Source organism: Perca flavescens, chromosome 12 (genome assembly GCF_004354835.1).
Source record: "Perca flavescens isolate YP-PL-M2 chromosome 12, PFLA_1.0, whole genome shotgun sequence".
In the NCBI taxonomy this organism is placed as follows: Eukaryota; Metazoa; Chordata; class Actinopteri; order Perciformes; family Percidae; genus Perca; species Perca flavescens.
Genome location: NC_041342.1, coordinates 6,712,260 through 6,734,249, shown reverse-complemented (window position 1 = coordinate 6,734,249; position 21,990 = coordinate 6,712,260). Strand labels below are relative to the sequence as shown.

The following is a 21,990-nucleotide window of genomic DNA, read 5'->3' as shown; positions in this document are numbered from 1 at the left end:
TATAGAGCGTCATTTACAGAACTATAGGTATCCATGACAGCAGTTGAACATATTTTCTAACCCCTTTCCTCTCCTCAGTGTGGAGTCTTTGGGAAAAAGAATAAAGAGGACCCGTCAGAAAAAGAAAAACTGACAAATGCATAGAAAAAGAGAGAGGGTAAAATGACCCGGCCTGCCATGAACGAGTGAAACTTTCTTTTTTTGCTACAAAAGTGCTGCTTCCTGGTATCAGGCAGGCAATGGGCAATTCTCACACTGTGACATGGATGCTGTTATAAAAGCGGACTGATTGTTTCTGCAAAGACTTTGTGCCTAATAGATTTTCACACATGATTATGTGTGGATCGTTACGGTTTACCTGCATGGCCAGGGGAGGTGATGGCTGATAAGCAATGGATCTGCATCTCTTTGATTTTCTCTCTTCCTCTGTTTCCACTTTCTTTTGTCGCTATCGCACATGCAGTCACTTGGCGGGCAGGTTTCTTTCTCTTCGTTTGAGGGGCAAACATGTTTCCTTTCTTTAAAGGTCCAGCGTGTAATAGTTGGTCATTATCAAAATCTGTGTTTCTCGTTCACAAACTTGTCCTTTTTTCATGAGTATTTACCACCACCATCAATTCCAAGTATTCCTATTGGCATGAAATTTTACATTTGCATTCGCATGAACTGGGGTAGACGCATAGACAGTATATAAGAATGGACCAATAGACCCCGTTGCTCTGGACAGAGACCAGTGAAGGATATTAAAAGCACTTTTCCGGTGATCTCTTGCTTTACTGTGCAGCCTCCAACTGAGAGAGACAACGTAAATGTGACGTGAGCAACGTGTCTGAAAGTTGGAAGTCTTCTGGTAGCTGTGTCAAGAGAAATCTCAATCATTGCCAATCTTACAGAGACGGAGAGCGTAGCTATATGTAAGGAGATAACATGGGCACAGGCTAAGTAAAATGCTAGTTAACATTAGTAATTAAACCTAAACAGCTCATGTAAGTTGAAACTTCCTGCGAGCTTCTCCTGTACTATACGGTAATTCCTCTACTATGTGACACAATCATTAAATTATTTTTACAAAAACGTCTGCTACGGGCCATAACGTGAGGTACAAAGTAATGGAGCCTTTTATACATTGTCGTGTTTCTTTAGAAATAAAAATGGACAAATAGAGTCTTTAAACGCTTCAGATGTAAAGTTATTTGCTGTCAAGTGACGTCAAAATGAATGCTAGTCAGTGGAATGCTAACGGGAGGTGATCACTTTGTAGCATCAAAATGGCGCCATAGGGGGTTCGAGTTCTGAAGCGAAGCTTACCCCCTTGGGTAGACTCTCCATATTCATGCGCCATCTTGAAATACGTTAGCTGGTACAGGACATACTGCTCCGCCTTTTCGCGTTTTTCGCTGTCACGGGATAAACACACAGCTGCTGCTAATGCTGCTAATGGGTATCGTCGCTTCCCGGCCAGTTTAAGGAGGAAACGTGGAGGACCACACGTATTCGAAATCCAAATGTCAGGAACAGGAGTCTTCTTCTTCGCCCAGAAAAAGAAAAAAAGGATATTGAAAAGAGCAAGAGACCGGCGTCATCAGATAAAAGCGTGAAGGCTACCGTAGCTGTAATACATACTTTGAACTGCGTGGCGCGAGAAAGTTGATTGCGATATATGACCTCAACGCTAGATGGGAGAAATTCCCACACATTGGACCTTTTTAAAGAGGAGTGCAGGTGGCCTGTCTACACGTCTTAATGGATTCACTGCATCTTGGCTCTTGTCTGTTAATCAGTCTGATGATATTAAATGTCTCACCTACTTCCTTTGCTCTCTCTGAATGCCTTTTTAAGTTCCCCTCTCCCCAAACAAAAAAAATACTGATTTTGTTTTCTCCTTCTCTGCAGTGTGGCTTTTTTAAGCGTGCCAAATATGAAGAAAAGGTTCCCAGTTACAAGGCTGTTTGGATAAAACGGGAGGAGAGAGCAATAAACCCCAGTAACGGGAAGCGGCAAAACCTGGAAAAGAAGCCCTGGATGACTACCTGGCATGACAAAGAACATTATTCTTAACAGATTCCCTGTCCCAGACTTACCGATAAACTTCCCAATTTCACTGATTTTTTTTTTTTTCCTGCTTTTTCTTTGCACATATCAAGAAACAAAGAAAGTCATTTTTAAAGAAAAGTCTGTATGAATCCACTGGAAGGACACAGTTGCATTGTGGGAGATGGTCCTGCAAAACTGGTGTCTGTCAGAGATTTGTTTTATACATTTACTACGTTCAGTGTTGACCGGGGAGGGAGGGCTTCAAATTTTTGTACAGTCTTTGAATGGGTTGGCAGAACCTTTTCTATTTATTCTTCGCGAGGAGTACTTTATGTTACGTGTCCTACAGGCCAAAGAGTCATGCCACGCATATACAGGCAACCTTTGTATTTCCCCAATTTAAAAGCGATTTTAAAAAATATCTTTTTTAATCATTACTACTGTGCATCTGCTTTAACTTCGGTGCCTCAGGTTGTACATTATGGATGAAAACTCCAACTTAAAACCTACTACCAAGCCTCTGCAGAATTCACATTTTTATTCACTGGCTGTAAAATAAGAGTGTGAGAGCGAACAAATAGTTTCTTGAATACATTTTTTTTTTTTTTTTTTTTATAAAAAGGTGTTGTCATATCCATGTGTTCTGTGTGTGAATATTTGTGGCCAAATAAATGTTTCAGAAAATAAATAGCAAGTTTAAAGCATTATTTATTAATACATAAAAAAAGCATTTACAGCAAATACCTGAGTGCTTAAGTCAGCACATCATTAAATATTAAAGATCATTCTAAAAGGATAATTTAAGATTCATGATTTAAAAAAAAAAAAAAACAGTCACCGTGAAACAGTAGCTTGTCACACACACACTTAACATGTACATAAAAACATATACGGAAAGAAACATTTGCTGCGAGTGTGAACTTGTCCACCTCTGCTCTAAAGATCTTTCTCTCAGTTAAAACCAACCAGTGTTCTGCTGTATACTAAATGATAGCCTTTGAGATGTGTGAGGATGGGTGCAGTAGATCTAGACGTTTCTATTAACTAAATAGAAATGGTTTCAAGTGTATTTTTGTGCGTGTTAAGGCTGCAAACACGCCCTCGTGCTGGTGGTGTATCTCAGACATCACCTCTCTTTCCTTTTATAAGAGGGACTCCGTTCTTATGGTTTTGCCACCGAGTCTGGCATCTTGTACTGACTTCATCACCATCATCATCATCACCCTCGCCTTCTCTTGGTCTTCGCCTTCCTTATCCAAAACTGTGTTCTTCTCTTTCTCCATTTCCTCTTTGGGCCTCTTCTCTCCTCTCCTCTGTTCTTTTTCCTCTCTTTTCTTCATCTCCTTCAGCTTCCTCTTGAGGGCGGACCGGTCGCTTTGACTGCACACCCCCAGAGCCTGACAGCAGAGAAAATAAGAGTGTAAATGGAAATAGACAGAAGTACAGGTTCAGGTTAAATGGCTCGATGGCATTTTAAGCCCCCAACGTCACCTTCAAGGCAGCGCCGTGACCATAGACTTCAAGGCACCTAACCCTAACCATTGCCTAATCCTAGTGCCTTCTAGGCAGCACTGCCTGGAAGTCGACATTGGGGGCTTAAAACACCGGTTAAAATGATTCTCCAACAAAACTGGATTTTTATTATTAACTATCAGGAGATTACCAGTAGAGCTTTGCCAATAGATCAACATGGTCTACTGTATATGATCTCATCACAGATTAAATGGTATCACCATACAGTCCATGTCCACTGGTAAGAGACATTGAAGCACAGATATGCCGAAGATACTGGATGTTTGAGATTTAGAGACACTGTGGACATTACACACTTGGTCCACCAGAGAGCACTGACAAGCACAAGTTTTTAACTGAAATGTCCTGCTCTGTACATACTGCATCTGTAAATAACCGGTTTAAAAAAGGGATCCTCATGTTCGTTTGCGTTTGAAAATAATAATAATAATAATGTTCAAAGGTTCAGCCAATGTATCCGTGTCAGATTTTTAATCTCTTAAATATTTATACTGGGATCGGCCTCAAAACGCATTGGTCGGTATTTACCTAGAGTTATTTCCCCAACTTATTGAATTTAACAGATGGATAACAAGCAGCATTCAGAGCTTTAATGCAGAGTTTAAATAAAACCGAACAGAGAGGAGAAAAAAAAAAAAAAAAAAAAAAAAAAAAAAAGGAAATTTGGTCACCTACGAGAATTCAAACATCTAGTTACACGAAAAAACAAAACAAAAAAAAGCATAAAAAACAAAAATAAATCTAAATAAGAACATTGCCTTGGAGTTTGTAAGTCTGAGATGGCAGGAGAAATAGTTATCTGTGTAGGTGGGGAAAAATGGCATCTTCTAAAACTGGCAGATGCAGTAGTGTTATGAGAGTTTTAAAACATCTTAATTTAAACTTTAGGACCATTAGGACTACTAAGTCATTAATATGGAAGCGGTGAATATATATATTTTTTTTAATTATTTTTTGTCAAACCATTCTGGATTAAGTATTGTGGTCCTGCATCTTATAAATCATATCCTACAGACTAGAAAAAAAAATCTGTTTGTACAGGTCCTTGCAAAAATCATACTATAAATCATTTAATTTTTTCAATGAAAATGATCTTCCCCCAATATGGTGAATCATATCGCAATATTAGTCCCAATTAGGATATTTTCCTCATATGGTGTAGCCCTAATGGTTAATGTGATCAGTGTATCTGTGCCAACCTCGCCGCCCGCTCACCTTGAGTTTCTCACTGTCCATGCTGAGCAGCTGTGGCCCGTCCACACCTCTGGCGGCGAACTCGGACGCGTACTCGTCCATGTTCATGGCGACGAGCCACAGGCACACCTGCTGGCTGTTCCACTCCGAGACGGGTCGACTCTGCCACTGGTGGTTGTTATTGCTGGGAACCGGGTCATCGTCCAACGTCTGACAGGACACCAGAGACAATACGCAGACAGAGTGAGGGAGGAGAAGTGAAGGAAGTAAGGGAAATGAGATAAACTGTAATAATAAAAAAAAAAAAAAAAAAAAAGAGCGTAGGCTTGGGGAGGAAAAAAAAAATTAAAATAGAAACCGGAAGGGAAGGACAGGACAGACTCACCTCAGTGGAGGAAAAGGTGAAAGTGTGAGAGTGTCCGGAGAGAACCGAGACATGACCCACCATGCTGGAGCTGCCCACTGGAGAGCCGATACTCTGGAACCAAGAGAACCAAGAGAACAAACACCTCGGCTGCCTGCAGACTCTGCTTCACATCTGTTGCATGCTTATCTATGCATGCGTTTTATTGTAAAAGGGGATTTCTGATTTCTGTTTGTATGAGATATCTAGAGTCATTTAAAGTGCTCATATTATGCTTTTTGGCTTCCCCCCCTCCCTTCCTTTATTGTGTCATGTATCTTTTTTGTGCGTGTAATAGCTTTACAAAGTAAAAAAGCCCAAAGTCCCCCCCAAAGGGACTTACCATCTCCAACAGAAAACACTGTTCACCAACTGCTCCAAACAGCTCTGTTGTAGTCCAGCCTTTACTTCAGAGCATAGGCGGCGCTAGGCTATTTTTAGGGGTGCTGAAGCACCCCTAAATATCATCTCAGCACCCCTGAAAATAAAGTCCTTATTGTGATAATGTGAGATCGTTTAGTGCTCAAAGTAGTGGCGGTTTTTGACACGGGCGAACCGGGCAGCCACTTAACTTAAAAAAATATATAAATAATCCTCTGTGCTGTGAAGCGTTTTTCTGTTTTCTATCATTTCACTGTGTGGGGAATTGGCAGATCAGCGCCCCCAGCAGCTGCAGGCGCCCTGCTTGCTGAGAGAGGTCACCCCCTACTTTCACAATGAAATGGACTAGTCCGTCCCACAGTGCGCCGCCAAAGATAAACAAACGGTGACAGGAGAAATGGAAAGTACACAGAGACTGAGAAAGACGAGTCTAAACCTTTCTGTTATGTCAATGGTCTAAACGCCAAAATAAAAAGTTACCCAAGCGGCTCAAATAAAAGAAAAAAGCGAAAAGACATGTTTTCGGGAGTAGCAGGACCTTCATCAGCTCTACTTTGGTAGCCTACACAATGCATTCTCTGTTGATTAGTTGATTACGTTTGCCTTCTGGTTGACAGCACAAAGGAGCGAGGAGAATAGAGAGGGAGAAGGGCAGAGAGAGCAAGATGAACAAGGTGAGAAAATGGCTAGGTAGCCTAAAGGACATGTATATAGTAGGACTACTGTGTTTTATTTTCTCTTTTATTTGAAGATTATTTTCTAGTTGATTACAAAATGTTTTGTATGTGATTGTCAGTGATAGGACGGAGGGAAGGAGATAGAGGGAGAGAGGAGGATGGAGAGAAAGAGAGAAGGATGGAGAGAGAGTGGACAAAGAGAGGGACCTGGAAGAACCAGGTGAGAAAGTGGACATATTATACGGGCAAAAACACTTAAAACATTCCATTCACATTATATTTACATATGCATTTCATGGAGGACTAGGCTCTTAAGAAAAAGAGATGTGTTTTCCCCACCTGGTTCAGAGGCATTATTAGATTAGATGAAAAAGTTGAAAATCAACAGCAGAAAAAAACATTAATAATCTTGTTTAAAATATGTTAAGGCTTATTTTACCATTCAAGGTATGTGCAGGGGTGTAGCTCCAAATTCTGGGCCCTGTGAAAGGCATTTTCTATGGGCCCCTCCCTGCAGCCAAAGCTATGAATTCTAGCATATTTTTGGGCCCTCAGATGAGGGCCCTGGGCACTCAGTCCCCTTCCCCCCCCAGTCCAACACCCCTGGGTATGTGTGCTGCAATAATCATGCTTTGTAGTTTCCATCTTTTTTCACAGCAGATGCCTTGAATCTGTTGATAGTTTGTCATAATTGCATATCTCAATCGGTCTATTTCTTTCCCCAAAACTCACAAGAAGTCATGATTTAAGGGTTTAAAAAAAAAAAAAAAAAAAAAATCTTACGGGAGCATGCCCCCAAACCCCCTAGCTTAACTGCTATCAACTTTTCATTAGGGGCTGAGCACCCCCAAAGGTCAGATCCTAGAATCGCCCCTGCTTCAGAGACAAACGAGCGTCACTTTGTAACACACGTTATAATGCTCGCCTAGCTGCTAGCGTGGCACGCCCTCATACTCTGCTTCTGACTGGCTAGTAGTCCTTACCTAGCTACTGCGCATGTGCGACTCTCAACAAAGATGGAACAGAAGTGAGTCGCCTCACTCTGTAGCTAAAACAGAGCTCAACACACAGAAGGTGAAAAGAGGAAATGCAGCAATGTGCAGTACAACAAAAAGATGTTTTTTGAAAATTAAACCGTGTAAACCCATCCTGGTACAAGCTCTAAATACAATTATGAACCTGAAAAAGAGCATAATATGAGCACTTTAAAAAAAAAGAAAAAAAAAGAAAGTTCAAACATGAAGACAGCATGCAGGGAAAAGCCTAATTCATTTATTTTCTTACCTGATCTCGTCTACCGGTGGTGGTCAGGTACGGTAAGCTGCTGCTGGACACAGAGCGAAGTCTCTCCCTGCCTCTCTCGGCGTCCGCGGCTTTTTCTCGCCCGCGCTCCGCGAACCACGGGAAGTGCAGGCAAGACGGCATGGAGGCGACCGAATCGGACGGAGAAACCCCGGCGGGCTCATCCACCAGGTCACCGCACGAGCCCCTGGCAGAAAACAGTTCCAGTTGCGGTTAAAATGCGGCACGTTTTAAGCAGAGTTCTGAAACGTCACGTCATTTAATGAAAAGGTTATCCAGGGCTAGATAAGAAAGCCTATTTTGATTAGTTTTGTTTTTATGTACAGTACGTTTGTTGTCCCACCTGCTGTTCATGGAGCTTTTGCTGCGTTTCTCACTTCTCCTTTTGCTGAGAGACTTGCGAAGGCCACTGACAAAGAAACAAGACTATAGTCATTAAATAAATAAATATATATATATATATATATATATATATATATATATATATATATATATATATATATATATATATATATATATATATATATATATATATTTATATTTTTTTTTTTTTTTATACACACAATAATAATAATTTAGCTCGGGCTAAAAGGGAATCTATGAACTACTATTGATTTTAAAAACCAGGAAATAGGAGATGAATATATGATTTTATCATCCCAAATCTAAGACAACAGAAAAGAGACCGAGATCCGGCAGCACCTGAAGTTGGGAAATCTCCTTTTGGACTTTCTGGATGTGGAGGAGTTGCGTGACGAGGGAGTGACGGTGCCAGTGATGTAGATGGGAGGGGGCGTGAAGACGGAGCTGCCGGGAGGGTGAGGACTGAGGGCGGAGAAAGACGAGACGCTGGACAGGTCACTTCTGCCGCTCCTCTGGATCAGCGTGGCAGCAGACAGGGAGTCGCTCTGCTGTGGTGTCTCAACTTCATCTTCCTAAGAATTAAAAACAAACCGAGCACGCGGGCGGGTGAGTTTCGACGGCAGATTTAGTTTAAGGATCCGTCGGGACTTGTACAGCTCTGTCTCCAACAGTACCTGCTTTCTAAAGCTCTCTCGGAGTTTGTCTCGAGAGGGCGGGTGGCGCTTGGATTTCTGGGCCAGCTGAGCTTTGGCTTTGTGAGCGCTGGAGTCTAGACGTCCTGCGTCAGGAACTGGAAGATACCAGTCTGGACGTGACACAAACACATTTCCTTTTGCTCAGTCAAAAAAAGCTGTTTTTTAAAATTCTCTCACTTAAAAATTACATAAACAATATAAAAAGCTTTGAATTCTTCCTGTTAGGAACTAAATGCACCTCGCCACTTGACTTTACATATTCTGCGTTTTAAATCCTTTATGGGCACCATAACACTAAACGCACTGCTCGGCTTTTGTATGTATTTTCGTCTACTTATTTGTAGGATGTCTTGGTCTTTTTCTGTTGCACTGCAAGTGGCTGGTGGAGAAGGTATTTTTTTTTTTTTTTAATGCATTTTGTAATTTCTTATACATGCAGGTACACAAGGAACTGTGACACACATTTATGTGAATCCATTAAAAGAAGTGGACAAATTGTCAAATATTTATGGTTTTGAACAGTTTACTTGCAGGCAGCTATACAAAGCCAAAGAGACACAGCCACATAAACTCTACAGTAACGGTACTTTAGCTGCTTACCTGTCCCTGAAGTGTCCCCAGAGTGGTTCTCTCTCTCAGCTGCAGGCCGTTTCCCCTCAAGCTGCGCTATCTGGGATGAGCAGTGTGAAAACAATGACCACAGAGGAAATGGCAGGCTCAGTAAAGTCGATCCATCCAGGACTGAAAAGTGTCCCCTCACCTGGATTTGTAGTCTTTCAACTGTCTCTCTGTGCAGCTTCTCTCTCTCCACCATTTGTCCTCTCAAATCTGCTTCTCTGTTCTCCCTCTCCTCCTCTCTGGGGGAAAGGAAAAAAAAAAAAAAAAAAAAAAACATTTGAAAACCACAATTTTACTAGCTTACAAAATACACTCGCAGTCATTTAGGAATAAAGAGCTCAACAGTGAGAGCCCACTTTTGGTTCCGGAAGTGATTTTCCCCATTCAATGTCACCATTGAAGTTTCAGAAAATGCTTGTATTAAAAAAAAAATTAAAAAAACAGGAGTTTTAAGTCTGGAACAAAGCCAACCAGCTATTAGATGAATCGTGGCCATAACACATTTGGTTTGCTGCAAAAGAACATTTAGAAAACAAAAAAAAAAAAAAAAAAAAAAAAAAAAAAGTAGAAGCTCCTAGGCTTCAGGGTTAACAGCTCGCTTGCAGGTTCGGGACACATTTCCATGGTTAGAGAGGTCGCGGTTACGCTTAGCATTGTGGGTAGTGTAGTACTTCTCACTGACATCGCATTTTTTTTTTGTTTTTAAATAATAGTGACTTCATACAGACTTCTGGCTTCTACAAGCCATAAACCATCTTCTACAGGGCGATAAACCATTGTTACACAATATTGTAGCTTGTGGTTATCTTACCTTGGATGCATTAGTATTATGGCTAATAAACAAAATCCTTATGGAGAAAATAAGTGGGATTTTCACTTCTGGAACCACACCGTTGACCTCTATTACTCCACATTGTCAGATAAATAACTAGATAAGATACCTGCTCTGGTATTCTCTGACCAGTCTCTTGGCTTTGCTGTATTTGATCTCCAAGCTTTCCGATTGGCTCTGGGCATCAGCCAGTCGCTGGCTCACAACCCTGCATAGTGTCTGGGCCTCTTGCCAATACCTGATGATAAAAAAATAAAAAAATAAAATAAAAAAAGGGAGGGGACATTAACACATTAACCATGATTATATTCACAATGTTTAATATGTTTATCCTTTTGCTCCCACCCACTCTTTAAGCTAGATCTGTATATACACTTAGTCATCTATCATTTGTACCATGGCAATAGACACTTTTAGGGCCCTATTTTAACGATCTAAGCGCACGTCGTGAAGTGCGTGGCGCAGGTACGTTTAGGGCTGGTCCAAATCCAAATTTTGCTAGTTTGACGGTCTGTGAGCCGGGCGCATGGTTCAAAAGGGTTGTACTTAATGTCTTCATTAATTCATAGGTTTGTTTTGGGCGTAACGTGCAATAAACCAATCAGAGCGTCATCTCCCATCCCCTTTAAAAGCCAGGTGGAAATGGAAATTGATTTATTATTTAAAAACACAGACAATGCACAAATAAACATTAAACTTGTTAAACGAGAGAATAGGTCTTGGGCCAGGTTATAGCAACAATTGCTAATTTCCACCTGTAGTCCCAAGGTACGTTTGGACCATGGCGCATTGCTTTTATGATGGCGGATTTTCACCGTAATATTTCTATTTGTAAGCTTTAGCGTGCGCGCGTCTCAAGCATAGTGTGCGCACACTGTGCATAAGCCTAGGCGCATTTGACTAACTTGCTGTTAAAATAACATTGAAATGCCCAGTTACTGACTTTAGACCAGGTTTTTGTTGGTCAACTGGTTGATCACTTCACGCTGCCTCAAGATAGCAATACGCCAAGCAATGCACCTGAACCCTGTAAGACCAGCACGCCCATGGGCGCACAGATGGGTGCTCAGGTGCATTTGCTATTTAAAACGACGCGGGCGCTGGACGGGAAACTGACAACTGCGTCGGTCTTAAAACTAGCAAAGACACTTGCTTCTCGCTGCGCCAGGTGCAAGACAGGGCCCTTTATGATATATGCTGTAGAAAAATGGTCACCAAGCATACAGTCTATCCTTAGCATTGTACTTCTCTAGTTTGTCAGCTTTGTCCTCTCCGTCTTCCACTCTTTGCTCCAGCTCAATCCTCTGGCTCTCCCAACAGGCGTGCTGCTCCACCCATGCCTTTAACTTGGCAGACACACAGTAAAAAGAATAGATTAGTGACAAATGTCATATTCACAAGAAAAATAAAAAAAAAAAAAAAAAAAAAAAAAACACTTCAGAATTTTACATGTACGTCACATGTGCCAAAAACTATTCTCAGAGTTGGAGAAACTGTACACCTCTTCAATCCTTCGTTTTGACACAACAAACGAAGCACCCACTGATCTAGAACAATGGGGTAGAAGAGAGCCAGACTTTCTACAGAAAGGCTTTTGCCAACCCAATTATGTCACAGCGGTGATTACTTCAAGGCACAGGCAGAAAAAGAAAGCAGGGCTGATGGGGAGAAGTGTTGGAACACGCCCCGTGTCCTAGTAACTCCACACAGAGTCATCTCGTGCTCAGTTAAAAATGGGTCAGACTGTTCCAAACATGGATGCAAAAAAGGTGGTGTATGAAAGGGAGTGCAGTTATTGGTTTGTGCGTGTGAGAGAAGAGATCTCAATCTCAGCGACTGAGTGACCTACCTTTTCTCTGGCGTGGTGAAGTTGGGCTGCTCGGTTTCGTAGTTTCGACTGAAGCTATAAAGACAGAAAGGGTGGAAAACCCATTCGGTTAGATTAGAATTTCAATGAACGGGAGATACGCGTTTACTAGTTTTACACACCTTTAGTGTTTCGAGAGATTTCATTCTAATGCAATGTTTTCTTTATTTATTAACTTTTATTTTACCAGGAAATAATCCCATTGAGATTCAGAATCTCTTTTTCCAAGGGAGCCCTGGCCAAGACAGCAGTATAATAGTTCCATATTAAAATACAGTGATAAACAGAAAGAGACAGTTGGCAATTTCACATCAGCTCAACATAATCACCAACAGCGCTCAGTAACAGCACATGTGCATTTAGTACTCAAATAGTCCTTTATCCTAATTTTAAAATTGTGTCATTGTTTGTAGGTAGTCTAATTTAAGAGGATTCTGCAATTTATACCAGGATGAAGGTGCAAAAAATTTAAAAAGGCCCTTTTACACAAGACCGTTCGCATTCGGGGAGAAACAATTCCTGGTGGTGACTTTAGGAAACAGGAGAGAACATAAGCAAGGGAGTTTACACAGTATGGCCTTAAAAAGAAAAATATACCAATGCTCCAACCTGCAAATGTGCAAAGAAGGCCAACCAACACTCTCATACAAGCTACAATGTAGCAATGTCCTATTTTAAATTTAGAGCTGGCCTGATATCCAGCAGTAGGTCTGGGGTATACGGTTTACTTCACTGGATACACCCGGTTTGTGGAGGTTAATCAGTGAATTTGCGTTGAATGTAAAGTACCTGCTGGTATTTGAGGCAAAGCTGGTAGTTGTCCAGACTGGAAAGAACAGATACGTCCTCCACTTCATCTTCCTCCTCTTCCTCTGCCACTGACATCTCTGACATGCTGCAGTCATTATCCTCATCCTCGCTTGCTCTTCCCGTCTTCATGGATAAAAAACACACCCCCAAAAAAACCCCAAAAAAAACAGTATGAGCAAACCATATGGAATTGTTAACACGATCACAATGGCTTCTCTTCTTTCAGAAAAACACACCTTGGATGTTTTATCCATTTCCAGGCTTTCGTTGATCAGTCGCGCCACCTCACTCTCCACGCCCGCCTTCTCTCGGCCAATCAAAAACCTGCAGCCGAACAGAGAGCTCAGTCAAAGCTGTGAGCAATCACCCCGTCCAGGTAAAGCACAGGTGCTGCTCATACAACATTAACGAAGCCATAGGAAGTTAAGGACACAGCACTTTTAGTATGTACTGCAGCTGCCCTCACGGAGTACATACTGTTGCATGCAGCACGTATACAATTGGGACATACTACTTCTTCATATGCTTATATATGCTGAGCAAAAGGATTGTAGTTCAGAATAGCCAGAAAAGCATGCTGGCTTGCATACAGAAAAATGCGACGGGATGCAGTAGGACATCCTGGTATTTTTAAGCACGCTGCGTTTGACATACTATGTATTGGGACACGCTAAATCTCTTTCTGGCTTACTAAATAGCATGGTAGTACGGGCATTGTGACCCAGGGGGTGTGCATAGGGCATAAAGGCACGTTCTCTCTCGTTTGGAGGGGTGTTACCCAATCAGCAGAGACGTGTATTAAATTGGCTGTGCATTAAATTAACGTTTTGCTGCCTTTTGTTCTGAAACTGAAGCACTTAAAGGAATTCAGCCATCATTTAGTTTATTTATATCTGTGCTTTTCCTACTGTGACATGAAAAAGGTGTCTATAAAAATAAAAAAAGCCCTGTTGTGTTGTTACCATTGCAAGCATAAAGCATTTTAATACTCTTAATGTTGGTACATTTACAGACGCTCCGATATCCAACATTTTGGAGACGTTGCAGAAAATCGTCCCATTCACAAGTTTTATTGTTGAAATAAACCTATTTCAGGAGGTTGGCAGTACGATCGAGTATATACAGTACAGGCTAAAAGTTTGGACACACCTTCTCATTCAATGCGTTTCCTTTTTATTTTCAGGAGTATTTACATTGTAGATTCTCACTGAAGGCATCAAAACTATGAATGAACACATATGGAATTATGTACTTTAACAAAAAAAAGTGTGAAATAACTGAAAACAATGTCTTATATTTTAGATTCTTCAAAGTAGCCACATTTTGCTTTTTTATTAATAAAGGGAAACAATTCCACTAATTAACCCTGACAAAGCACACCTGTGAAGTGAAAACCATTTCAGGTGACTACCTCATGAAGCTCATTGAGAGAACACCAAGGGTTTGCAGAGTTATCAAAAAAATAAAAAGGGTGGCTACTTTGAGGAATCTAAAATATAAGACATGTTTACAGTTATTTCACACTTTTTTTGTTAAGTACATAATTCTATATGTGTTCATTCGTAGTTTTGATGCCTTCAGTGAGAATCTAGAATGTAAATAGTCATGAAAATAAAGGAAATGCATTGAATGAGAAGGTGTGTCCAAACTTTTGGCCTGTACTCTGTGTGTGTGTGCGTGTGTGCGTGTGTGTGTATATATATATATATATATATATATATATATATATATATATATATATATATATATTTTTTTTTTTTTTTTTTACATGAAGCTCAGCATAAGTTCATTCAGTAAAGACTTCCATGCTTCACATTCCTCTCTCCCATCCCAATCCGCTGCATTGTCATAAGACGAATGTGGGCGTTTACTCTTTCAGTTTAACCAACCCGATTTTGCCACAATCTCTGGGATCTATCGCGTTGTTACATTCAAACTTTAAAGCTGCTCTACTCTTTGCTGCTGTCAGTTGTCATTTCAGGCAAAACGGATGCCACCCAAATCCTCTCCAGTTCTCATCATTCCCAGCACCCAGGGTTCCTCCATCATCAGCATTCCGCCCCACATCACATCCATCCAGATCTTCAGGCTTCCTTTATCTCTTCATCACGTCCACCAGTGTCTAGACTCCATCTGGAGGGGGGGGGGGGGGGGGAATATTCCTATATATCCACGGCCTCTATACCCCTTATAATTTAACCCTTGTGTTGTCTTCCCGTCAACCTTGAAAAAACACTTTTGACGTTTGTTTTTGCTTTTTCCAACATTGTAAAGTTTCTTCTACATATTTTCAGCACTTGTTTCTACGCCCTATATTTTCTGATACAAAACAAAAATTGAAAAAATTGTGTTGACCCGAAGTCAACACAAGGGTTAACACTGCGATGGAGTCTAATCGCCAAAGACTCTAACATATCAACCTTTTATGCACCATGTTCATTAGCCTTATTTTACACTTAAATGAAGTCTCTCCTGATAGAAATGTTGTCGACAGGCTAAAACAGCTTAGATGCTGTTCTGTTTTTGTGTTCTTGTTCTTTTCAAAACAACATCTAGGGGGAGAAAAATTATATTTATCTCGCTGCCACGGTTTCATCTTTAAATAACTCCAGAGATATAACAAACGTTTAGAAGTCTGACTCTGTCACTGATCAGATGGACAGTCGTTTGTTTGAAACTCACAAATCAAATACCAGGCCAAAAATGCATTGTAATTCCATGCCTCCGAATCACTAAATGGAGAAACGACCTCACGCTCCCCCTCTCTCTCAAAGGTGCAGTATATATACGAATAGTGGGAAAGATACTGAAACATGATCACTTACTTGACTAGGCCCGACGTATTCTTGAGCACTGTGGCTGCAAACAGCTGGGACACTCCGACCAAACTCACCCCATCAACCTCCACTATCTGGTCATTCACCTGAATCCTACAGACAGACAGACAGACACGGACACACATAGACACACAAACACGACAGACAGACCAGACACACAAGACAGGTCAGACACCTCATGTTAATTAGAGCCACACTCCACTCCACAATCCCCAGTAAACAAGAGAGACTGATGTTAAAATGCACCTTCGATCCTTCTGTGTTGCTCCTCCTTCAGTGACTGTCTTGACAAAGATTCCCAGTTTTTCCAGTCCCTGGTCGGCTCCTACACCCATTCCTATTATACTGATGCCCAGGCCCTCTTCTCCTAGAAGGAAAAGATATGAGGAGTATATCCTCAAATTAACAACTACTGTCAGGAGAAGACTGCTGCACCATTAAAAGCAACACTCAGGAGAAACCTGGTACTTGAAATAAGAGTGGAAGGTGAGAATATTGTGAAAAGTCTGTTTTATTTTAACCCATTATATGTCAGCCTTGTATTCTTTTTTTTTTTTTTAAACATAAAGTCCCACTGAATTGTTTAGCTTACCCATATGCCACTACACGTGTGACCCGTTGGCCCCATGCTGGGGCCTGATGTGCACTCGAAACACATATGGACACCAAAAGCAAGAATATAGACACAGGTAAAGAGACGCTACACACCCTTCTCTATCTCCACCGGAAAGACATCCATCCTGTCCACTCTCTTCTCCAGCTCAAACTCAGCCGAGGCGGACACCGGGTCAATGTCCTCATTGTGTCGGTCGTACTCTGCATTAGAATAAGTGCTGTACACCTGAAAGACAAGCATTCAACATACGGTTTAAGTCACTGCGATGGCCTCAATTATGTTAACGCTGATGTCCAATTTAGGCCTACTGACAATTAGAGCTGCAAAGATTCATCGATAACTTGTTTAACTATTACATTTAAAATCGGTCTGAGTCATGTTTTATGGAGAGAAAAAAAATTGCAGCTTGAATATTTTCTAGTTTCTTCACTCCTCTATGACAGTAAACTGAATATATTTTAGTTCTAAACAAAACAAGGCATTTGAGGACGTCCTCTTTGGGCTCTGGGAAACACTGATTGACATTTTTTCAACATTTAGCGACATTTTATAGACCGAACAACTAATCGAGAGAATAATAGACAATGAAAATAATCGGTAGTTGCAGCACTGCTGTATCCTAGATACAGTTGTATGCTTTGATAGCTTGTACATGTGTTCAACACACAGCAGACTGGAAGGACAACCATCTGTAGCTATTGACACAACACGACACTGTTTATGTTGGCACGTCTGTCAGAGCGTGAGAGTGTCAGAGACCACACACACACACACACACACACACACACACACACACACACACACACACACACACACACACACACACACACACACACTTTGTTTGATGAACTGAGCCAGATTAGTGCCACACACACACCCACAGAAATGTTTTCTGTGCCTTTTTATATATCGAGACAACTGTGAGCCGAGCGCTGGCGGAACGAAGCATGTGGGATCTTGCCTTTCCTCCCACTCTAATGGATGAGAAACACGGCTTTGGGCTAACACTAAGCACCAGCTGGAAGTGACAGTCACACAAATCTACCAATAAAGAGCTTCTGTAAAAAGCATGAATTTAGAGACATGTGACCCTGCAGCTGTCAATTAAGTGACAAATGAATGCAGAAAGCCTGCATTTGGACCATTTGTCTTTCAATGCTTCCCTTACCTTGATTGGTGCTGACGTGAACCGGACTTTTCTCTTTGCAACTTCTGCTGCATCCCCCTCCTCCTCCTCCTCCTCCTCCTCCTCCTCCTCCAGTTCAGGCACACCAGGAATTTCCGCATATTGCAATGAAAGCAGATTTCCACGTAGAGAGTTTTCCCATTCCTGACTTGGATGCTCTGGGTGAGAGTGGGATTCCTGCTCATGCACAAAAGCCTCGTTCTCAATCCCGCAGATAACTGCACACCCCGCCTGGTCCTCTTCGCCTTCTCTGATATCATCTTTTCCATCACTGCCTTCTCTGCGCTGCTCGTGCTGGATCTCCTCTCGCGGCTCCGATGTCGAACCTCCTTTTCCCTCAGTTCTTTCCTCCTCTTGACTTTGTTTGCGTTCTTCTTCTTCTCCACCTTTCCTCTTTCCCACACTGTATCGCTCAACTTCCTTGTCATCATCCTCCTCTTGCATCACGTCGCTCTCTGTCCTTCCAGCACTTTCTTCCACAGGCTTTTTCTCCCCGTTGTCCCGCTTTTCTGTTGACTCCTCAGCCCGTGCAATGAGCTGGGTGTTCTGCCCCTCCCTTTCACCCTCCCATTCTTCACTCACCTGCTGATACTTGTCTCTTTCACCTTCCCGGCCTTCCGTAGTCTCTCTTTTAGATGGCACGCTGGCTGATGCTGACTCCTCCTGGTGTTCTTCTGAAGGAACATCCGGCCTACAAGGTCCAGGGGTTTCCATGCGGGGCTCTTCAAAAACATCATCCACTAGCTCCTGCACACGTTCTCCTACAACCTTGTTCGTGTACTTTCCCCCCTCATCCTTACGCCAGTTTTTGTCCTCTTTCCGCTCCTTTTCTTCCTCATTCTCATCACTTTCTGATGACCCGTTCTTTACGTCCACTAGTTCCGCCCTCACTGGCTCCTCAGGAGTCAAGTAGGGGTCAAGAGTTGCACTTGCTGTGCTTTCTTCCTCCGTTTGTGATGCTGGGGTTTGACCATGTTTGTCAAGACTGGAGGGAGATTTGTTGGATGATTCACCCGGGCCATCGGATACGGGTGATGTAGGGTGCCTTGTCAGCGAGGCCTGTGGAGGAGGCTTTGGCAAGGACACATTTACGATGGGTGGGTTTATGGATTTGTCTTTATCAAAGCCAGCCCCCTCTTTTTCCACCTGGCTGGCTCCCACTATCCCCTCTTCCCCATCCGCCTTGTTTCCCCTCCCTTTCGAAACCTGCCCTCCACCACCTCCAACCTCCATCACCTTGGTCTCAAACAACCTCCGGGTGACAGAGAACTTCTGAGCCAGAGCAGCTCTGTCAATGTCCGCCATCTCCTCCGATCTGGTTGATTTATCCTGCGGCAGGGAAGATTCTGGAAGAGAAATGTTGGCCACGGTGCTCAGAACAGACGAGCAAATGACGACCGAACGTCTGGATGCAGAGAAAGGGGACGTTTGGAGCTGTAGGGTGGGATTACGGGGAGGAAGGAGGGGTGGGGAGCCAGAACTCTTCACCGGACCTCCATCTGGTTTCGGCTGCCGGTTGTCCATTTGCAGGAAGATGTTGTCTCGGATCTTGGTCCCCCTGGTGCTGTGGACCCTCCCTCTGCTGCCACTGGTGCTGCTGTGGGACATCGTTGGATCGGACAGGCTGGGTGGCAGCCGGGTTGGGTGCACAGCAGAGTGCTGGGCAGCAGCAGGTTTGGTCGCTGGTTGTAGACTGGTCGCAGTGTCAAATGAACATTTGATGGCGTGGAAGTCAGACTTATAGGTTATCCTGTGAGGGGAGGCGCTTCGGCCTTTAACGTCCGTCCGCATCATCTGGGAATGGAGGTTCTCTGAAGGGAGAAAAAAACTGGAGGAGCTTTTCACAGCTAATGGAAGCACCTGGGCAAGTGTCGAGCAGGTAGATAATGTTTAAGGATGTGCTGGTACAGTGGAATGGTAGCAATAAGGCAAGAAATATGCTGGATAATAGAGCAGGTGGGTTTAAAAAGGTTACACTGCATCTGTTTGGTGACAGCAGGTGATGAAGGCAGGCCCTAGAAACTCCATTGTCATCAGGTAGTCTTATGATATTGATTCACCATCACCACAGCAAGTCTCCTGGAAGAGTGGTTTGAGAAGAAAAAAAAAAAAGTAAAGTACAACACATTCACTAAACTGAACTGACACAACTCAGCGGGTCATCCATGCAAATGACTGCCGAGTCAAACTATCAAAGTGCTTTACTTATGACTTGCAGCTATCGATGCTAAAAATCAACAACTTTCAGGCTGCTCAGTACTCACACTCACTGCGTAATTGGAAGAGTAACGATTGTGAGCACCGCCAAAGACACAAACGTTGACAGATTGGGCGTTTCCGTTCCACAACTAGGCTACTTACAATTAACTCGTCTGGAGCAGCAATAAAGTCCTCTGGACAACCGCTGCATTCGCGTGCGGTCGGGAAATTAACTAACAGCAGGCCTACACTGGGACTTGGTAAAATGCACATTTAACAACAACAGCTGTGATCTAGCCATATTTTGCGCTTAACGTCTTGGCATTATGCGTCAAATAAAAAAAACTGAAGCAAGTATGTGTACGTTTTAAGCGTTGTTTACTGAACTCGGTAAGTTAATCAGTTGAGGTCCAGGAGTTTACGACAGCAATTAAAGGCAGCAAATCTCCCCGACCGGGTTTAGAGTGCGCGCGCAGTTTAAAGGTCGTGACCATAGTTCACCGTGAGAAACGTTGGGTCGCCCTGAGCGTCAATAAACCGCTAACTGAACTGAATAATTAGCCTGTGTACAACAACGGTAGCTATGTAGCATGTTCTTACACTATTACCGACGGCTTCAGTTTACCGTAGAAGTGTTTGTCTGTCTGCAGTCAGCCGGTGCTGACGGCTCCGTCCCTGTATACAGACAGATGGCGACTCATGTCTCTAAATACTGTAAATGGATTATCCTCCGGTAATCCTGTGTAAACTACTCCGGTAACTGTGAAACACTGACGGTGAGCGGCTACCAGCACTGGGGCAAGTTAGCCTACATGAAGGGCCAATTGTTACATCTGTGCCCTATCATTTATTCACCTACAGCGGGAGGTCTTAACATGTTAAGTCACAGTTCACCTCAGCCTGTTAAAATATCGCCATGTGTTGAATGAACATTTGTAGTATGCCTAAGTGGGAAGGCTAATATAATGACAGTGATGCCTTCTATTATAACAGACACTGCCTTTATTACCATTTGTACTGTACTATCTCTCCATAATAGCCAGTGGTTTAAATTTCTGGCATCGTACACTGTATATAGGCTATGTGATCTACTGTAACTGTAACAAAACATGCAGGTTACTGCTACATTCACTTACCTTTACCTGTCTTTCAGCATCTTTGCCAGCGTTGCCATCTGCTGTGAAAACCGATAGCACTCTGACAGAGGTTCTCCTGGGCTCAGAGGTAAGCTTTGTGTGGATATTCACCTGTGTGCATGATGCAGGTTAGTGCATTCAGCCAGATCTTGCACTGTCTACCTGTGTGTGTGTGTGTGAGGCAGAGTAGAGCAGTGATGCAGCACCTGCTGATGTGTGTGTGTTTGTGCCTACCTACCTGTGTGTGTGTGTGTGTGTGATGCCAGTGTGTGTGATGCCAGTGGGTAAGTCGGTGCAGTACCTATGTCTGTCTGTAAGCTGGCTTGTGTGGCAAATGGACTGGACTGGACTGGACTGGACTGATCCGTGCAGAGCCGAAAGAAAGGGTTCTTCTGCTCAGTGTGACCTGGATCTGACTGGTGACCATTGTCCCAGGTGGCATTGGGACCTAGTTGATATAAATACTGGCCAATCACAAAAGCCTTCTTCTGAATGAGGCTAACCAAAGGAAGGAGGGGAGGGAGGGACAGTGAATTGAAGTAGAGATGGAAAATGAGGGGAGTGATGTCAGGGTGGGTGGCAAAGTAAATTTAGAGAGTTATAGGCTGCAAGAAAGTGAGTGAGGCAGAGTAGACGGAGACAAAGACTGGAGGCAGAAATTTAACCTGGATTGGTAAGAGCAGTGGGAATGTGAAAGTGGGAGGCAAGCATATGAATTGAGTGGTACAATTGGAGAGAGCAGTAAATGACAGGTATGATTGCTGCTTCAGAATAAAAGCAAATACGCTCACCAGTGGTAATTAATGGCGGGTTAAAATACAGAGATCTGTGTGGGCTGACATAATACTCAACTCCCATTTCTCTCACCAGCAGCAGGTCACCTTGTCTTTTTACACTTCTTTCCACACTTCTTCTTTGGGTTCTTCCCTCCTCAAACTCCCATTTCTTTTTGAAATGATGACAGTCATGTCCGTTTGGGTACGTGGACAGTAAGTCTGGTCTAGTCATTGCGAGCCCTATCTCCACAGCGCTGTGGAGTAAGGTCTGGCTGCACCACACGTTCATTCTAGGATAGGAGGGAAAAAAACGCTCTGGGTTGTTTGCATTTCTTTAAACCAATCACAATCGTCTTGGGCGGCGCTAAGCTCCGGTCGCAGTGACGGTGGCTCTGCAAAATAGTCTCAGGAAGGAACTTATTTTGGCACCCCGCAAAAGAAAACGCCACATACAATATTAAATGAAGTTAACTGTTCACACAATACAGTAATGCTGTAAACCTATTCTTTGTAAATCTTTACAATTATTCC

At 42.7% G+C, this 21,990-nt stretch overlaps 3 protein-coding genes across 7 annotated transcripts in view; 2 read left to right on the top strand and 1 right to left on the bottom strand.

Moving 5' to 3' along the window:
* LOC114564899 (integrin alpha-6) overlaps positions 1 to 2,076 on the top strand; it is a 29,411-nt gene extending 27,335 nt beyond the window's left edge. Inside the window, exons 25-26 of one of the 2 annotated variants that reach the window (XM_028592560.1) lie at positions 79 to 157; positions 1,894 to 1,981. In XM_028592560.1, the coding sequence (XP_028448361.1) occupies positions 79 to 144 (66 nt within the window). In that variant the 3' untranslated portion in view covers positions 145 to 157; positions 1,894 to 1,981. Of the gene's footprint in view, positions 1 to 78; positions 158 to 1,893 lie in introns of both variants that reach the window. The other variant, XM_028592559.1, reaches the window with a different exon arrangement.
* Positions 2,077 to 2,722: 646 nt separating this feature from the next.
* Positions 2,723 to 19,778, bottom strand: LOC114564897 (neurabin-1). 4 transcript variants are annotated; one of them, XM_028592557.1, is made up of 18 exons: positions 19,710 to 19,778; positions 17,331 to 19,427; positions 16,255 to 16,387; positions 15,793 to 15,913; positions 15,535 to 15,639; positions 12,946 to 13,033; positions 12,689 to 12,832; positions 11,882 to 11,935; positions 11,278 to 11,378; positions 10,142 to 10,270; positions 9,343 to 9,439; positions 9,183 to 9,252; positions 8,562 to 8,692; positions 8,227 to 8,459; positions 7,868 to 7,933; positions 7,507 to 7,711; positions 4,783 to 4,971; positions 2,726 to 3,431 (listed from the first exon to the last, which is right to left on the bottom strand). In XM_028592557.1, exons 2-18 carry the CDS (start codon positions 19,140 to 19,142, stop codon positions 3,177 to 3,179), a joined length of 3,933 nt encoding a protein of 1,310 aa, XP_028448358.1. In that variant the 5' UTR covers positions 19,143 to 19,427; positions 19,710 to 19,778; the 3' UTR covers positions 2,726 to 3,176. The 4 variants fall into 4 exon arrangements, with proteins under 4 accessions (XP_028448359.1, XP_028448358.1, XP_028448356.1 ...); XM_028592555.1 differs by lacking the exon at positions 19,710 to 19,778 and adding an exon at positions 19,613 to 19,693; XM_028592556.1 differs by lacking the exon at positions 19,710 to 19,778 and adding an exon at positions 19,619 to 19,688.
* A 265-nt stretch (positions 19,779 to 20,043) lies between these two features.
* The window catches only part of LOC114564996 (rap guanine nucleotide exchange factor 4), a 42,231-nt gene continuing 40,284 nt past the window's right edge, over positions 20,044 to 21,990 (top strand). Inside the window, exons 1-2 of the mRNA XM_028592761.1 lie at positions 20,044 to 20,323; positions 20,701 to 20,771. The gene's annotated coding sequence lies outside the window, so the exon portion shown is untranslated. The remainder of the gene's footprint in view (positions 20,324 to 20,700; positions 20,772 to 21,990) is intronic.